Source organism: Rutilus rutilus (assembly GCF_951802725.1).
Source record: "Rutilus rutilus genome assembly, chromosome: 21".
Classification (NCBI taxonomy): domain Eukaryota; kingdom Metazoa; phylum Chordata; class Actinopteri; order Cypriniformes; family Leuciscidae; genus Rutilus; species Rutilus rutilus.
Window position 1 is genome coordinate 20913404 of NC_140226.1, and position 18453 is coordinate 20931856.

At 38.4% G+C, this 18453-nt stretch overlaps 1 protein-coding gene across 3 annotated transcripts in view; it reads left to right on the forward strand.

The window, feature by feature from the left end:
• Window positions 1–277: 277 nt before the first annotated feature.
• grid1a (glutamate receptor, ionotropic, delta 1a) overlaps window positions 278–18453 on the forward strand; it is a 293828-nt gene continuing 275652 nt past the window's right edge. For 2 of the 3 annotated variants that reach the window (XM_084393495.1, XM_084393493.1), the window contains exons 1-2: window positions 457–658; window positions 3498–3653. In XM_084393495.1, coding sequence (XP_084249621.1) covers window positions 580–658; window positions 3498–3653 — 235 coding nt within the window. In that variant the 5' untranslated portion in view covers window positions 457–579. Of the gene's footprint in view, window positions 659–3497; window positions 3654–18453 lie in introns of all 3 variants that reach the window. The other variant, XM_084393494.1, reaches the window with a different exon arrangement.

Consider the following 18453-nt stretch of genomic DNA (forward strand, 5'->3'; position numbering starts at 1 on the left):
AGAATGAAATATTTGAGGAAATTCTTCTTCCTGGTGGTCGGTTGAACTTCACGCGCTGAGAGCTGCGCTAGACCTCCCGCCGCCACTCCGCTTGTGCCGACTCTCTCTGGCGCGCGCAGATTTCATTTCTCCTTGGTTTTTACCGTACCGTCCCGATCTTTCGATTCTTAGGTCACGTGGTGGAGCGAAACGCAAAGATCTGCGAGCTTTCAGAGAGAGAGAGAGAGAGTGAGAGGGGGAGAGAGGGGGGACTCTCTGCGTTGCAGTTAGCAGTATCCAAACCACAGTGAGAGCTGGAGCGCGCGGACCCGTTGCTTTGCCTCTGACCGTGGTACCCCCGTCGTTTCCCTTGCTCTCCTACCCCTCCTCTTCTGCTTTCCTACCCTTGAGAGCTTTTTTTTTCCCTCCGCGAAATATCCTTTCTCACTCTCAATTTTAATAGATCTCGGAGAAAGATAGAAGTGACGCATCCTTGATCTCCTCCACAGTGGTCGTTCTCGCGCACGCTCTTTTTTCTCTGGAACTGGATTTTTGAAAAGACGTGGACGCGTGGATGATACACCGAGGCGAGAACTGGAGATGGAGTTGCTCGTGATCAGCCTCTCCTTATGGATCCTGCAGTGCCGCTCAGCTCGCGCGGACTCCATTATTCACATCGGTAAGTATGGTGGACAGATGCGCCGATTCACAGAAGACTTTCTTCAGTACATCGCTTTTTAAAGTCTAAAGCGTGCAAATTTGACTTGACAGAAGACACATCCACTCCCCTGAACAGTTTGTCATTTGAGAAATGGCTTTAACTTGCCAAGAAACATTGGCAAACAGGTCCACAAAGTGCATTTCAGGTGGTGGCGAACGCGTAGTGATTTTAGCTACACGAGACGAAATCAAATCGAGACGTCTATTCTCAGTCTTTTTTCAGTTTTGACTCCAGTCCACCCCTCCCCACCCTTAAGCCTGAACTTTCTGCTGAACGTGACGGAAATGTTAATTCCGTTCAGTGAGGTATGAGCGCGCGACAAGTCTCTTCTCGTGCATGTTTGCTCGGCGTTTCTTAACTGAACTTCAACTTGTGTTATTGTCTAATTATTATAGATCGAATAATCTTTTTCTCAGACGCTTTTGTTTTATCAATCGTTTGTATTAGTAAGCTTTAGCAGCCTAGATGCTGCATTCGGTCCTCTCCGGTAACTTGCACTGGGAACGGAATTGGTTTGCTTGCTGACTTGAATAGATTGGCTCAAAACACCTGTAAATATGTTACTTTGAGAAATGTGGGTAAATAAAACTGGTTAGCATTAGGATAAATAAAACTGGTTCTTGCCGTATTCTGATGATTTATCTGGTGCTTCTGGTGCTCTTCTGTTGGTAGGGAAGCTCTCTTTTGTATGCAGTGGATGTTCTCCATCATCCGGTGTGCTTGGCTCTTCTCCTCACCGCAAAGATCACTCAAAATTGGATTTGATGCTTAGTTTAAAGAAGGGTGGATTTTAAGTCCCATAGACACTGTTATAAGAAAAACTGAGTTTTTCAACTGACCCCTTTTTAGTTACTACCTGTTACCTGTTTATAATTCTTCTCAGGTTTGGTCTACACTATTTTAATAACTGTTTATCCTTTGTATAGATTATAACTTTATCCTGGCTATAGGTGGTTTTAGGTGATGGACAATTATTTTCTAATTGTCTAGGCTACTGTATAGACAAATGAGGTAACCCTTATTCAAAAAGGCATTCAATTTGAAAGAAATAAAAGAAAATGTTGGCACAAATTGACCTAATCCTTTATCCTTAAAATTAAGAAGTAAATATATTTCGTATTAAAGCCATTAAGCCATTTTGTTGTCATGTGACAAGAAAACTAAAATAGAGTTCACTTTTAGACCCTCACGATTGTGTATTTTGATCTATTTGCAAGACATTTTGTTCATGTCAAATAGAGTGACTTAAAGAAAGCGTCTTGCTATTCATGATTCAAAATTTTAGGATATTTGTTCAAAAATACCTTAATTTGTAAAAAATAAAATAATTAAGTTGAATGAACTTGTATTTAAAGGAAAGTATTATATGTATGTATATATACAAATGCAAAGCTTGCATGCAGTATAAAAGCTTAACGCATGTGTTTTTAACTAGGTTTTGAAAAGGTTTCTCCTTAAACATCTTATTTGTCTTTTACCTGCATGTGTTGGCTAAGTGATTAAAATGAGCGTGCTATTGTTGCCTCAGTGCATGGCTTGAATAAAGCCCTATTTGCTTCTCCTACACCTTTGGCACTTCAGGCCGGCTGCTCTGTGCATTTTATCACTGTCGCCTTGATCTCAATGTGTCATATCACTGATGGGTCACTGTTTATAGTCCTGCACAAATCAGCCTTATTGATTGCATCCAGACACACTTTAATTTAATACTGGGCTGTATTTCCAAGTGTCATGGTCTTGTTAGTGAAACAGAATGGGTTACTCAGTCAACGTTTAAATTGCTCTGTGCAATATTATGTTTAGTATTAATCTGTAAGCTGCTGCTGCTGCAAAAATCCCCTGCTTAGTACATGGCCCTCTGAAATTCTTGAATCTGATAGGTCAATCGTGGCATTGAACAGAGCAATTTTGTATAATGACCTCTAAACAGTAATGGCAATTTTCATTGGCCATGGCAACAAACTAGTGCTCAAACCATGTATATTGTATTATTTCCAGTCTCTGAACGTTGGTAGAATCATGCAATTCAAAACATTTAGATTGCAAATTAATGGTATCTAAATTAATATTGTAATATTGCATCAGTGTTCGTCTTATTGCTAGGATAATTGTTTTCATATATGGAAGCTTTAAGCTAATCTACCAGTAGGATAATAAAATAATTTTCTCAAATCAATACTTCATATCCAGGGTTTTATTTATTTTGTAAGTAGCTGTGCAGTAAGAGTACAATCCTTTTCTTTATTTTTCCATTTCATTCATCTGTCTAGGATTTTTGCATGGCCTATCCACTTTCTGAATTTGAATGATTTTTCAAGGACTCTGTAATCTCTAACAACATATAAAAACAGCTCAAATTTGCCACGGATGCACCTTATCATGTATAAGATCCCCTTGACATAAAATATCTTCCCGTAGGCCTACAACCCACTGTGTTTCCACAGACTGTAAAACGCCCTTGACAAATTAAGGATGCGTATAGAATATTTACAGCGTTTCCAGTGATTGCGCTCTCCATGGTGCTGAACTCACTCCTAAAGTGCTGTTGGCTAATGACAGGTGAGGAAGTTGCTGTAAATTGTGTCTGATGGTTATATGGTGCATTCTCTATAACCTGAAAGGGTATAAAATAGTTTCAACATTTTAATGCACATTATGAATCTGTGCCCCCTTTACCATCCCCTGTGCCATCTTTACCCTTGAGATTGATAGGCAAGTTTGTAATAACTGTGAAATGGTTTCCAATGTGAATGATATATTAATAGCTACATACTGTACATTCTGTTTCATTCAACAGGAGCTATTTTTGAACAAAACGCCGTACGGGACGACGAGGTTTTTCAGCTTGCCATTTCAGACCTGAGTTTGAATGACGACATCCTACAGAGCGAGAGGATTACCCATTCTATCAAACTTATCGAGCCCAACAACCCCTTCCAGGCAGTACAGGAAGGTGAGTGAGTGACTGGGATCTCTCAGCAATTGATTAACCACACCGTTCTACTTTATCTTTCTGTCCGATCCGCTTGCTTGAGCAGTTTCCCGATATCGTCAGACCTTCTCATGAGGTTCTGACGTCAACAAGTAGAATAGCAGCAAGTGTGGGATTTCCATTTATTTTTATGCATCTCCAGGGCTTTCAAGTGTCGATTTCCTCCTCTCTGTCTGTAATTCGATTAAAATCTTTTTCTTTGCCTTTCAAACAAACTAAATTAGCACCTCTTTGAATCAGAATCCAGTAGAAGTGTACCCATGTGGAAATGTGCTGAGAACATATGAGGTAACATGCTGAGGGTGTTTGTGTCACACAAGCAAGCTGGATCAGCAGTGCCACTCACAGACAGTGATGTATGAATGTAGCAGGACTTGATTTATGTTATCAAGCATGAAGGCCAGCTGTCTTCATCTGTCCAGTTCAGAAATTTTCATTCCCTTCCTCATATAAGCAAATCTTCAGTTTGATCGTGGCTACCTGAGATTAATTGTAAAAACAGATATTATCACAACAAATTTCTCTCATATTACAGAAAGGGTCCACGGTCTGGCTTCATGAAAATCTTCTGAAGAAGTTGAGAAATTTCGAATGAAATAGATTGCTTGTATTGATTGTGTGGCAGAATTGCTGTCAAACTCAGTGAAACTCAATGAAAAAACACCTCAAAGGCCATTTTTTGCACTTCCTTGAGATTATCGTAGTAATCATTATAATTACGCACACTACTTTTGGCGCAATTGGCTTGGTGGGAGTTCAACGTTCTGACGTTGGCCTAACACCTCAAAGGCCATTTTTTGCACTTCCTTGAGATTATCGTAGTAATCATTATAATTACGCACACTACTTTTGGCGCAATTGGCTTGGTGGGAGTTCTGACGTTGACGTTGCATTTTTTAAAAATGCGGCATGTATTTTAAATACTTCTTTTTAAAGAGCCTCAAATTGGAGTGGTCTGTTGCTTTCAGTTGCGCTCCCTTTCTCTCTCTAGAGTGAATGTGTCCGGTATCTCCAAACGTGTCTACTAGAGTTTCTGAGTAAATGATGTCGTAATTATACAATTTAAAACAAGGTCGCTATTGAGTAAGTTATGTCACGCATAATAATGATGATCATTGTTTGCCTTGTCACTTAAGAGTACTTGAAGACATTTATTATAAGTAGCTGTTATGTTGTAATGCTTCATATTTGAAACAACCCAAGCAATTCTTTAAACTTTAATACCTTTAAATAACTTTTAATTATTTACAGTGATTTTAAGAACATTCTTTTCAGGAATTCAAATTTGTATTTGTATTAGTTTTGTCTTTAGAACTATGTTAAAAAGAACGATAAGAACATTCTTAAGAAATGTTTTTGGGAACATAAAATATTTTTAAAGTGCCCCTATTATTAAGCTTCCTAGTTTTGTTTTGGAGGTCTCCTACCAGAGGGGAACCGTCATCTCCCTCAAAGAGCGCCTTACATTATTGTAAAAATTATATTGAACATTTTAAAAAGTAAAAACTTTTAATAAAAAGTCATCAGTTCTAATGTTATTTTAGGAATTCATTATTTGACATCTAAACATCTAAATCTTCTTGAGGAAATAAACCTATCAAATCTGCCTTTTCAGCTTGTGTTGGAATGTGAAGGGTTAAATGAAAGATGACCGTTTTGCCTAACGTTTTTAGCTCAGTGATTGGTGGTCCAGCTATGAAAATACAGAAGGCCAAGCAATAGCTAGTCAATGAGAGACAATCGCAAATGACAGGAAAATTGACCAGTCGAATTGTCCCTCTAAATGGGTGGGACTCTGATAAAATGCATAACATTAGTGAGAAGGACATTGTTGCTAATTTATTATCCGTGCTGTTTTCAAGATTAACTTTAAATGCACATTTTGAAGGAAGACATACACCAGAGCTTAATTTGGTGTAGAAAGCCAAATGAAATCATTTCAACCCATAGACTGTAAAAAAGATGGACTGCGCCTCTCTGCTTTCTCTTCACTGTAGAAAAACGAAGCCAAAATATCCAGTAACGGTCCTTGCCGATTACGTCGTTCGGAGCCCGACTCTGCACAGTAGTAAGCCCGAGTTGGAACGGCATGAGTTGGTCCCGCCCACACTCCCGCACCCTTAGACTCAGTCGCAAGCATAGATGTCAAACATGACGTTATACCCTGTTTTTATAGCATCAAATAACTAACTAACCAAACTAATTGGAAAAATATGTCTGCACGATAAGTACCTAAAATGACAGGAGCCATCTTTGGAAAAAAGGGATTTGAAGTGTAATTGGATTCTTTAGTTTGGCTAGTGTCCCATTTGATTACATTGAGAGGGCGGGGTTTAAGACCTATACTGTAGCCAGCCACCAGGGGGCGACCAAAATGTTTTGGCTTCAGATCTCAGGACATGTGCGGGACACTTGTTTCAACCCCAGCAATAACAAGCGAGACCCCTGGATGACAGCATTAGCCAAGAAGCTAATAGCCTGACTACATCAGACTTCTTACTTCCGCTCAATTTCATTTCGCTTCTGTACTCAGTCTGAGACAGCGTAATAGCTTTTCGTTTTCCTCCGGCCTGAAAACAGCCGGCCAATCAACGAACAGAGGGCGGGCTGAGAGCCGTGACGTAGACACTGATTGTACCGTGGATGCGTAGATTTACTTCACATAATCTGCAAAAGTCGTTCACAGCCATGTTCTCTCCGGTATTTCGCTCGATGGTTTTGTTTTCGCATCATACATGTGTTTACAGTGGAAGTCAGATGCGGCTGAGCATGCGCATAACACACGCCATAACCAAACGTTATGTGATTGGCTTACGGGAACCAATGATTTTAAACTTCAGACAAGCGCCTCCCCGCGAGAAAGAAAACGCTTTTCAATTATGCCATGCCAGACTCTGTCTACGAAGCAAAGCGAAGTAGCAGCGTTTGGTATTACCAGGCTAAGAAGCTAAAGCTTTACTGCTTGAATTGTTTGCTGTTTGGGTAAGTTATTTAAAATCGAATCGGTCATATTCCAACTGATTTTATTCTGGCCGCCACTGCCACTGTTTTATATATGTTATGCTTTATTTGAGAAAACAGTGATTTTGTGGAATTACTGGTCAGTCTGTAAATTTATTAACTCAACAACCTTTTGTTGTAAATCTGCATAATAGTTACATTTTTTTCCAAAATAAACCATAAGTTGATTACCGTCTGTTACATACAGTACATGTAATCGGCTGCTGTGCCAGTCTTATGATATTATTTATGTTCAACATTGCTTGTTTGTTGTGGTGGGTTCCAAAATGCCACGATCGCTGTTCACTGTCTATGATGCGGAAGTGTCTGTTCTGATCGCTGTCATGTTGTATCAGCTTACATAATATTTTATTGGTTTTGTGTGTCATACATTTTGCAACCCAGCCAGGTGTCATCATATTCTGAATGCAATGAAATGCACTTAACAATTGTGAGATTATGCAATTATTTGTAATGAGGGTTTGCATTTTATTAAACTTTGTTTTATTTTGGTGAAAACTCTCACACTCACTGTGCTGTTTGCTTGTTGCATTACTTGTCAAAGGTAATGTATGCAGCACTACAGAAGAGGACACAGTAAGCTAGGCTGAATTTACTTTTTCCAGACGAGGGAAGGGGTGAGAGGGCCAAGGTACAAGAGTCAAGGTTCGCTACTTTCTCCTACAATAGGTTTACATGCATCCAAGGTCAAAAAACACTTGCATTTTCTTATGATATACATTGCAGCCTCACCTACTTTGAAACTGTCTGAAACAGTTCGATCATGGATTTGCTCTCTAAACCACTTTCCGAGAGCCTGATCTCCTCTCATTGGTCAGATGGCCCAGTCTGTTGTGATTAGTCTACTGCTTACGCCACAGGTTGGAAACGAAACGCCCACTATCTGAATTTCTGCTCCAGAGGCTTCCTGAGCATTTTACCGTATCTATTTGAGCTTGAGTCCTCATCCAGTGGAAGTGAATGCAAAGTGGATTAGCTCTCGCAGTGCAGAAAACAGGGTCTTCTCGACATGTCGACAACACCAACCAAACTCTTCTAGGCCCCATTGGCTGGCATTATGCAAATGTGTTACAAACCTACGTAGGTTCATGCAGGAATTAAGACTGGAATTACTGACAGCTTGTTTCAGGAAGTTTGGTTCTTTCTTTTGGGAGAAAATAACTCAATTTCTTGTGCACATTGATCTTTGAAATTTTGCAGACATTTTACATTTACAGACATCTGTAACATGCATGAAAAGCAATATCCGAAAAAGCATAGTAAGGGTCACTTTTAAGTCAGAAAATAAGAAGAAAATAGCAGAATTCTGTTCTTGAGAATGTTTGTTGAATCCGGCTCCAGAGTGTTTAGAGATGACAATGGGAATGATTGGCCATCCTGAGGACACTGAGTATTGCTCTTCTGTCTTGTTTCCAGGGGCTCTGGGATCGATTAGCCTCCCTGGTTTTGAGTGACAGTTGAGTGGTGATGACCTTTCCCTTTGCTCTTTAGCTCACATTCACCCTACTGAGAAGAAACTCACCTGTCAGAAATACTCAAGTGCACACCCACAGTCACATACGGCCACATAATCTTCTATATCAGCAACACACATAGGCTTTTGGCAAAGCATAGTTCCAGGCTTTTACCCACCAGTCAATAAAATGACTTAAGATCCTGTATATTGAGAGATGACACACAGCATGAGCTTGAGGCTCAGGTGAGAGTGTGTATTGCGAGGACTCAGCTGTGTGTTTATCTCACTTGCATTTGTGCCGCTATGGGCATTACGTCTAATTACTCATTACAGCTGTGTGACTGAATCATTCACCCACACAGACATCTCACACAGTAGGTCAGTGTGTGTGTGGGTACAGAGGTGTGTGTGTGTAGTAGAGGATGAAGGTTTTTTTTTCCCCCGGTGTGTGTGAGAGAGACTGTGCTACTGCATAACAATGAACCAGTGCAGTTTTTTTTTTGTGTGTGTGAGAGAGACAATAATGCAAGATAGCAGATTCCTGTTGTGACGAGTCAAGCTAAAATTCAAGAGGCAAAAGTGTCCTTATGTCCTGCTGTGCTTTTTGGGGAAAAAGTGCTGACATGGAGAAATAGAGTCACCTGAAGGGGAAATCGCTTGAAAAAGGTCACGTCCTGCGTGAAAACAACTTTTAACGTCACATTGGAGTCCTCTGAACGGCTCTTTTTATTTCTTCTTCTATTTATCCTGTCCCTTTCAATTTCTCACCCCTTCTGCTTTTTCTCTCCTCTTAAGCCTTTCTAAAGCCCTGATCTGAACTATTTGGCTTCTAGGCCTCAGGAAAGAGAAATGGTCATTCTGGATGCTGTCAGATCTTTCTTTGCTCAAAAGGTTTGACACTCCCTTGTAAAGATCACAGATTTCTCCTTAATTCTTTGCTCTGTCTCCTCCTCTTTCTTCTTGTTTGTGGTGCTTTCCTTACGTAAACCTTGCTCCAGACCAAACGACATCAGTCCGATTCAGCTATGTGCCTATTAGACTGCATTAGGCGTGTGTTCAGGGAATACAATATAAAGCTTACAAAATGTTTATCATAAACTAGCGCTAAGACCCAGAATCTGCCCTACCTAAATTTACGGTCAGGAGCCGCTACTGAGTGTGAGGGTAAGTAACAATTGATACATGTTGGCTAAACGTCACAGGTCAAATTTTGTCACATTGCCTCATTCTAGTAAAATGCAGCATTCACCAAGCATATTGGCACAATTATAAGATATGTGAGCTATGAAGTTGCACTTGTCAGATATAAAGTGGAATTTGTGAGAAAACAATTCGGAATAAAAAAAAAGTCACAATTGTTAGATATGTAGTTAAGTTGCAGTTTCGAATGATTAATTTGCAATTGTGGGGAATAAAATTGCAATTTCAAAACAATAGTCACAATTGCTAGATATACAGTAAAGTCATAATTTCTTAATGAACTGTAAATGTGCAATTGTGAGGAATAAAGAGACAAAAATGTAATTATTGTCAGATATACAGAAAAGTCACAATTTCGAGAATTCGAGACGGAAATGGGCTTTGATGAAAACCTGTCCTCACACACACATTATTTCTTACGTATTCACACAGATAAATTCAAATGACACCTAAGATTCTTTGGTAACTGAACTATTAGAGATAAGTTTCCTAGTCGGCTGTACAAGAACACGGTCCATGGGTTCAAGTTGTCTCTCTCACGCTCTTGCGCTTTCACTGTGTCTTATCTAAAGCTGAGTCAGGAGGTGGTCTTAGTTGGCAATTCACATTCTGACGTGCCCTTTCAAAATGGCTGCTTGTCTACTCCGGGTCCCCAGTGCAGCTACGGCCAGTGTCTCATATTAATGAGATACAAAATGGCTACTGTCAGGAACTCAGTTTCATTTTTAATGTAGTTTAAGCCTCAAATTACTGGACATCTCATTCATATCAGATCTCAAATATCTGTTGCCTCAGATGGGAAACAGTATTTACTCAATGTTTGTATGTGCACCAAAAATGCAATTATTTCTAATAATCAAAGTGATGTCTTAATCGCTGTAAGATGTTTACATAACACGAGCAGAACTCTTCACTCCAGTTTGTATGCAATTTTCATTATTCTGATTATTCAAATTCAAAATAATTTTTTATAGACGTACTGGATATTACTCGGCGTCATGATGAACATTGCAATGCCGGGTTTGCCTACGCTGCCGTCTCGTTTTTTGCACCGTCTGGATGAAGATACTGAGCAGAGACTGCGCAGCGAGTTGTGTTGACAGAGTTTAGTGATTTGGAGAAGAGAAAACTTGAGAATATTGTCACAGTTCATCCATGAAGTTGTGTGAACAACACACGGAATCAGTGTAGAACCGAGCACATGCACACTATGGTCTGAACGATAATAATGAGTTTGAAGTGTATACATGCCTGTTTATTGCGATTAAAATCGGCATACACCACATAGTTTAATGCAAATATGGTTACTACGATTATGAGCTTAATCGCATTAGTTTGATCGAAGTATTGCGCTTACGTAAGGTAAAGTTTAATCGCAATATTGCCAAAAAAACATTATAATCTAAATAATGAGGGTGCATGTAAATGAACTAAATGACAACAATGAAAAGGTTATATATGGGTCTCAATAATCAGAGCTGCTTGTTGTAATAGTCTGAAGACTCCTTAAGTGAGAGCAATGCTTTGCTAAGGCATGAAGTGTATCCTGATCTCGGCGTAGTGACCTTTTGATTCTACAAGTGCCACCGAAGTCTTCTGTTTAATGCTTATGTTAACAACCCACCTTCAATGGTCTACTCTGATTTAGTCGGCATATTTTTTAACCACAGCAACTTACAGTATTTTTTTTTTGTGCTACTGGGACATTTTAGATAAAGTGCTTTGTCTGAAGGTTTTCAAACTGTGACCCACAAACCCCTAGGGGGCCTCAATGGTCTCCAGAAAATTAGAGAAAATGTAAAAAGATTTTATTGAATGATTTTCAAAATAATAATAAAAATAAAAAAAAATTGTAAATATATTTTCCAAATTAATTTAAGTAAATATTTTCCTGATAATATTCAGATTACATTTTAATAAAATATTTTACAGATATTAATTATATTTACAGAGTCTCATTATACCATAATTGACTTTTTTATGTACTGAATCAAATTATTATAATATTATTTACTTATTCTACTTTTATGTACCTGCCAGTACAATAATACCATGATTAATCGCATGACAGAAAGAATGGTAATTTAACATTTTGTTTAATTTGTTTAACAAATATCTTGAAGTTAACTTTGACAGGCCTAAATAACACATATACAGCCTTTTTTTTTTTTTTTTCACTGACCACATGTTTAAGCATCCCCTTGTGTACCTCTAGTGGTCACCAGACTAAGAGACCACATAGTTACAGCTAACAGCAGTGCAACTCTTACAATAAATGAAAACAATATACACAATCATTACTGATATTGTCTCAGTTTACGTCGCTTATGAATATTTCCATCTGAGTGCTCTGTGTTAGATGTTTATGAGTGCCCTGGGAATAATATAATGAGGTCATCATGAGTACACACTAAGGAGTGAGTATTAATCACCTGCTTTTCACAGAGGCCACGTGCACGCGAGGACAAAGCTCATGCCTCTTGTGGCGTTCGGCACCATGATCTCTGTGTAAACAGCATGCTTGATTAAAGGACGAATATAGATAGAACCTTGTTTAATAAGAGCGAGTTCTGGAGACAGAACGGTTGGTGAGATCCACTCAGGGCCCTAGAGCCTCTCCTATCATTGTCGAGTGACCAGGTTACTGGCCGTGAACTGCTCTCGCTTACAATGAATAAAAAACAACCATCAGATAATTAGCTGCCTGGAGAAAAGAGCTGCCTCAGTCCCCCTCCCCTATCTATCTATCTATCTATCTTTCTCTCTCTCTCTCTCACTCACTCTGTCTTTAATAAGTACAGTTTCCTGATATGCTTTCATTAAGCAGATTTGCATTGCATGGTTATTAGGCTAAAAGGATTATAGTTGTCTCTCTAGTGGTGTGGTCTGGGTAAGCTTGCGGTTCGAGTCATGTGATTTATAAGACATTCTTTTGAAACAGTTGGGAGAGTTAATGGTCAGAGAGTTTGAGCTGCTGCATTCTACAGGATGAAGGAAATTGTCCTTGAAATGGCCTTGCAGTGATGCAAGTGATGGAAGAGCGTGCAAACGGGCGATGCGAGAATCCAGATGTGGATGTGAGAGTGTGATCAGGGCTGTTAACCAGTAAACAAAAGCAATTATAGCTGCGATGTTTTCATCCAATTTGCAAAATCAATTTCTGTATATAAAAAAAAAAAAAAAAAAAAAATTTGAATAAATGTGCTGTCACATTTTTGAGGGTGAAATCCAGCCATTTCAATAGCAATCCATGAGATATAAAATATTTCCCCGTGCAGATTTCGCATTGGGTTCAGTTGGTCATGAACATACACCACATTGAGCAAAAGAAAGATGCTTGGTTTGATTTCTGTGTGAGCTGTGCTTCATACATTGCTCCACTTTTGACAATAGATAATGGACCTTTTTTTGCCCACAACATTTTTCTGAAATGTGACAGCACTTTAAATCAGAGGTTCCATCCTATGGGTTCAAAAGAAATATATAGTAATTTCTGTGGAAAGTGGTGCAAAATGGAAAAGTAAAATTAAATTGAAGCCACTGTTGCTCATTTATCGAATGTAATAAATGACATTAGGTTTAGAGCACGCAGACAAACTTGTTGAGGCAAAGTCACATGAGTTTTTTTGAAGCGCGTCTAAAGATTTATTTGGTAGATTTGGTTTCTATCATACTTTACACTCCTCTTACTGAATATAAATCCACCTCAAGTGAGAGGGTTTTAAATTGTATCCTCGTTTACATCCAGCTTTTTTTTTAAATGTAAGATCCTAAAATTGCCATTAAATATGTAGATGGAAACTCTGCTATTGTAATATTTTTTTTGGTATATATTGTCTATCTAAAATCTTGTTGCCAACACGGGTAATGGCATAATGGTGCTGAGTTCGAGAACTGCCACAATGCAGTGTTCTTTTCAGCTCTAAAGAGAGAAAAACTACAGGACTTTTGGATTTGAAATGGATTTAGCTGTGCTTTTTGTCTGTTATAGCAGTGCAGTAGTTTTGAGAGATGCTCTGATTATTTTGTCAGCAGGCATTGAATAATGGGCTGTCTGGGTGATTTTTAAATTGAATACATCATATTTCATCATTTTGCCTCGCGCTGTGGTTATGAGGTAATACACTCTGGGTTTTCTTTTGCATGTGTGTTGGTGCATTTCAAATCTGTTTGTGGACAGGGAAGAGCCTAAATTGGCAAATCTGCTCAGAATTTTTCAGACCGCAAAGGGATTTGATGGGACAGAGAGACACTCTTTCCTACAAAGCTACTGGTCAAATACTCAGGTTGAAATACTCAACTCATTACAAGTACAAGTACAAGTTCAGTGGAAAATCTGTCTCTAATGGACATTATCAGTAGCAACATGTTGCCTACATTCAAAGCTGAGTGATACATCTCAATTAATAAGCACTTAGTTTTTCACGTTCATTCATTTTTGCGATTCATTGCCGTTAGTCAGTAAAATGATCAAAAGTGACAGTATTTCTGATTTCACAAAAGATTTTAATTTCAAATAAATGCTGTTTTTTTTAAAAACTTTATATTCTTTAAAGAATCCTGACAAAAATATCATGGTTTCCACAAAAATATTAAGCAGCACATCTGTTTTCAACATCAATAATAATAATAAGTGTTTCTTGATCATATTAGAATGATTTCTGAAGGATCATGTGACACTGAAGACTGGAGTAATGATGCTGAAAATCAGCTTTGCCATCACAGGAATAAATTACATTTGAATAAATACTCAATTAGAATGCAGCCATTTTAAATTATAATAATATAATATTATTGATGGGGGGAAAAAACATTTAAAAAATCTTACCAACCCCAAACTTTTGAACTGTAGTGTATGTTCTGACTGTACTTTGTTTCAAGTCTGCCTGTGGAAAGTGCAGTATGCATTTCAAAAAATCAATGGACATCCTCAGAATATACTGTACTAACTGGAGTTTTGTTCAAACACAGATGCCATGCGTTTGTTCCTTTTGCCGCTTTTCTGCTTTGCAGAATCATTGGAGATATTTCAGCTCTGAACAATGTGAGAGTTCCTCTCCAAATGTCACCAGCAGCTTGGATTTCAACTAGACCTCCTACAGTAATTGCTATATCCTGCATTAGCCCTAAGCTCGTTGAACTTCTGGGCTCAGCTTGGCAAAAGGAGGAGAAATACTACATGCCAGTCCTATGTCTTGCATGATGAACAGTGTTATTGGCTGTGATTGATTCAAATATGAACACAAACTTTCTTGTCATAATGATCTTATAATAATCTTCTCTTAATTCAATTAGATTTTCACTTTCTATTTAGTGTGCTTAAGTGGCATGACAAACAATTACATTTGCATTACCAAAGCAAATTCTCTCCCTCTCTCCCCCTCTCTTTTACCTGACACATATTTATATGTCCTGCAGATGCAATACCAGTGTTTAAACTCCAGTCCATATGGTCATATTCTAACAGATTCTATCATTTTCAAGTCAGGATTATTATTATGATCCCCCTGAGGTGTTGGATACATTTCAGGACTTTTTCTCTTTTTTTTACTACAAATTATTTTGATATACTATATAATTTTTTTCTATAGTTTCACCTTTTCATGGACTCTTAGAATTAGTCTGTTTTTGCTGCTATGACTTCAAGTAACACCTTCATATGTGAAGGGAGAAACGGGTCTAGTTTTTTACGGATCTGCACACACATTAACTTGTGCTGACGTATTCGGGTTTCCAAAGGATCCAAGGATTTCTGATTAAGCTAAATGTTTGGTTTCAATTAAAGCTCTTTTTAGACTGGGAATTAAGGTTGAGGTCTGAAATTTACGGTGTATTTTCATAGTACATAAAGTTTAAGTACCTCAAAAGGTCAAAATTGTATTTGTTATGATACGATATAATTCTGTGCATTTGGTTGCTTGACCTCTTGAACTCCCGTGCCATGAGTGTGTGAGTAATATAAGGCTGAATAGATGTAATCTTGACTCCTAGGTCAAACTCATCAGGGAGATTTGGTTCAGAATCTAACCTATTGATCTTCTTTCCACTCTTGTCGGCTTGTTTACTTGACCCCAGACAGAGCGAGACAGAGTGTTTTAGCTACTCAGGAAGTGAGAGGAGTGACATTAATGGAATTCAGAGTTGAAAAAAAAAGAAGAAATATTCTTAGATAATCCCAAATCTCTCATGCCAATCAAGCCGTGCAGCTTTCAGAAACCTTACAGCGGGTTACGTCATTCTCATTCACCACGGCTGTGAGAGGCTGTACTCTCTGCACTCAAACTCTGCTGCGTGAATGAGTAAAACAACCTCTATAGTCACAGTCCTCAGCTAAATATGCATTTAATTCAATTCTGAATCATTTGTGCAATACTTGAAGTAATGGCACTTGCTACAAAGCAGCTTTACAGAGATTGAAGGTGACGGTGGCACCGGGAAAAGTCCAAGGGGGTGACAAAGGTTAAAATAATATCAATTTCTGATCAGGTTATCTCCTCAATCTCAGTCAGTGGAGACACATTTTAATGCTTGAATCAGGATATTGAAGGATTATGTATATATTTAAAGTCAAAAGGGTCCATTGTTTTTTTTTTTTTATCTGCATTAAATCTGTGTTTGTAAACCGATCTATCGGCTGGGTTATCTTCAGAAGTATTTGACGATCCTTCTCGGCATATTCCTGTAGATCCCACTTTCAGTGATTATCTCAGGAGGTCTCGACGAGATCATCCTGTATGTTTTGGCAAAACATTTGTCACTCTCGTCACGTTTCATGTATGTTGTGTTCTCTTTGGTTGTGTGTGTGTATGTATGTTGTGTTCTCTTTGGTTGTGTGTGTATGTATGTTGTGTACTACTGCAGCTTTTAGTCCAAGACAAATTTCCTGAAAAAGAACAATAAAGTATACTAACTAACTAACTAACGTGACTCCTGCAGCTCTGCGCTGCTTCTCTTGGTCTATGGAGCAGACGCGCCTCACTTTATAACTGTAGCGTCCTTTGTCCAACTGAACTGTCTTATTTCTATAAAAATGCAAAGCGACGGTGGGGTGGTGGGCAAGTAATGTAATCGGTGTATAGCGCCCACACAAGCACGTTGGTCTAGCTTACTTATTTGAAAGTGTTATTAAAAGAAATCTAATACATTGGCATCACAAAACATCATAAAGCTTTAAAAGAGAACATGAGGCCAATTATATGTACAGCTTATGTTGGTCACAGCTACCACCAGTCAGTCAACATACTGAACTGACTGATGGAATGTAGAAAAAGGAAAATGAGAGAAGTTTTGGGAGCTTGATGGAGCTAAAACCTGCCAATCAACATGACTCTACAGATCTTTGGCAGTGTCACGTCTGTGCATGACACCTCTCACAGATGCCATCTGCTCTCTCACATGGCCGTCTGATCTGCGATGTCATGATGAATATCATCAGAGTCTCAAGCCCTGTGTTCTAAATCACCTTTTTTTGTCTATCATTTCAGTATTAATATATTTTAATTGCCACCAAATCTCTTTTTTTTATACCTTCATCTCTTGACAGTTAATTTGAAAGATGAAGGATTTGAATGTGTTTCAACACAGACTCCAGTTCAGCGCAGACTTGAGACGCTGATGATACACACCTGTCACAGCACCTGTCTGCTTAATAGGTTTGTGCAGCGAAGCCATTATCTGTATATAATTCTGTATTTGATTTAATGACTAAATTGTCTGTATCTGTATTTGGATAGAACAGGATGTGGGCAGTGCTTAAAATAGTGTCTGATTCTATGCTGAAAAGACAATTTTTTATGCTACTCTATTCCATTTATTGTTTTCAAATAGCAAATATGCCTTGTATAATTAATAAAATGATTCAAATAAATAATAAAAGTAAAATTATGTACTATTTAAAATGATACATTTTTAATTTAAAGATTATGAAAAAAATAAAAAAAGGTTATGACTCACCATTGAGTTGTAATTTTAGATGTTCATTAAAGTCGAAACTCGAAATGCATGTTAAATCTTATTGTAAATGATTCGTCCATGCATGTTTAATTTTTTTTTCTCGACCTTATGACATTCTAATCAAAAATGACAAATTGATCTTTCTGTGAAACGATAGACTGCTCTTTTGTGACATATACCGGACTTCTCCAATCATTTAGTCCTCTTAAACCCCGCCACTTTGTTACTATCAAATACAAGCTTGCATTCAGATATGCCTCCATCCAATCCACCACAGATGGACTGAACCAAGACCAGCTCTACATTCAATAATCCGTTTCACTCGCAACAAAAAATATTGCTTTATCCTTGTGCCTGTTGGATAATCAGGCTAACAAATATTTTTTCTATTATTCTAATGAAATTGTTACTCATATTCAGGCCATCCCTTTCTTCTCCTGTTATAGCCTGTAGTCGAAATCTGTACAGCTAACCAAAAGGTTGTTGTAGTAGTAGTAAACCCCAAAAGGGTTATCCATGATTTGCACTAGATGAAGTCGGACAGAAGTCAACCCACCATTGTGTCACTGAGCAAGAAACTTATACTCAGGTTGCTCCAGGGGAACGTCCCTGTACTAAGTGTCCCTGAACGTCACTTTGGATAAAAGTGTCCTCTAACTCAGGATTAGTAATTAGCCAGGTGAAAATAGATTCTTTGATTCTTCAAAAATATGGCTCTGGGTGACAGAACCCCACCAGAACCCTTGACCCTGTCAGGTGCATCTCACCTCTTAAATGTGCATGTTTGCATGTTTGCTAAGGGCCATGCCTCCTTTACCGGACGCCAGACGTGCTCATTAAAACAATGTGCCATGTGCTGTGTACACCTCTTGGCTGTCACAAGCAGTTTGCATATGCACTGTTTGAGAGCACGTTAGGATAAAAGATTGATGCATTGTAGTTTTGTTAAGTGTGTTTTTCCCCTAACAACCCCACGCTCTTTAGAAACCCATAGGGAACGCATACAGGAGGTGACAAAGATTTACTGTAGCAACATGAATGATTTATAGAAGTTCTATTGGCTGAGGAACATCGTATTCGCAGTAATATATGTGTGGGAGAGAAAAGACCTTGTTGCGTCTCTTTAAGAAC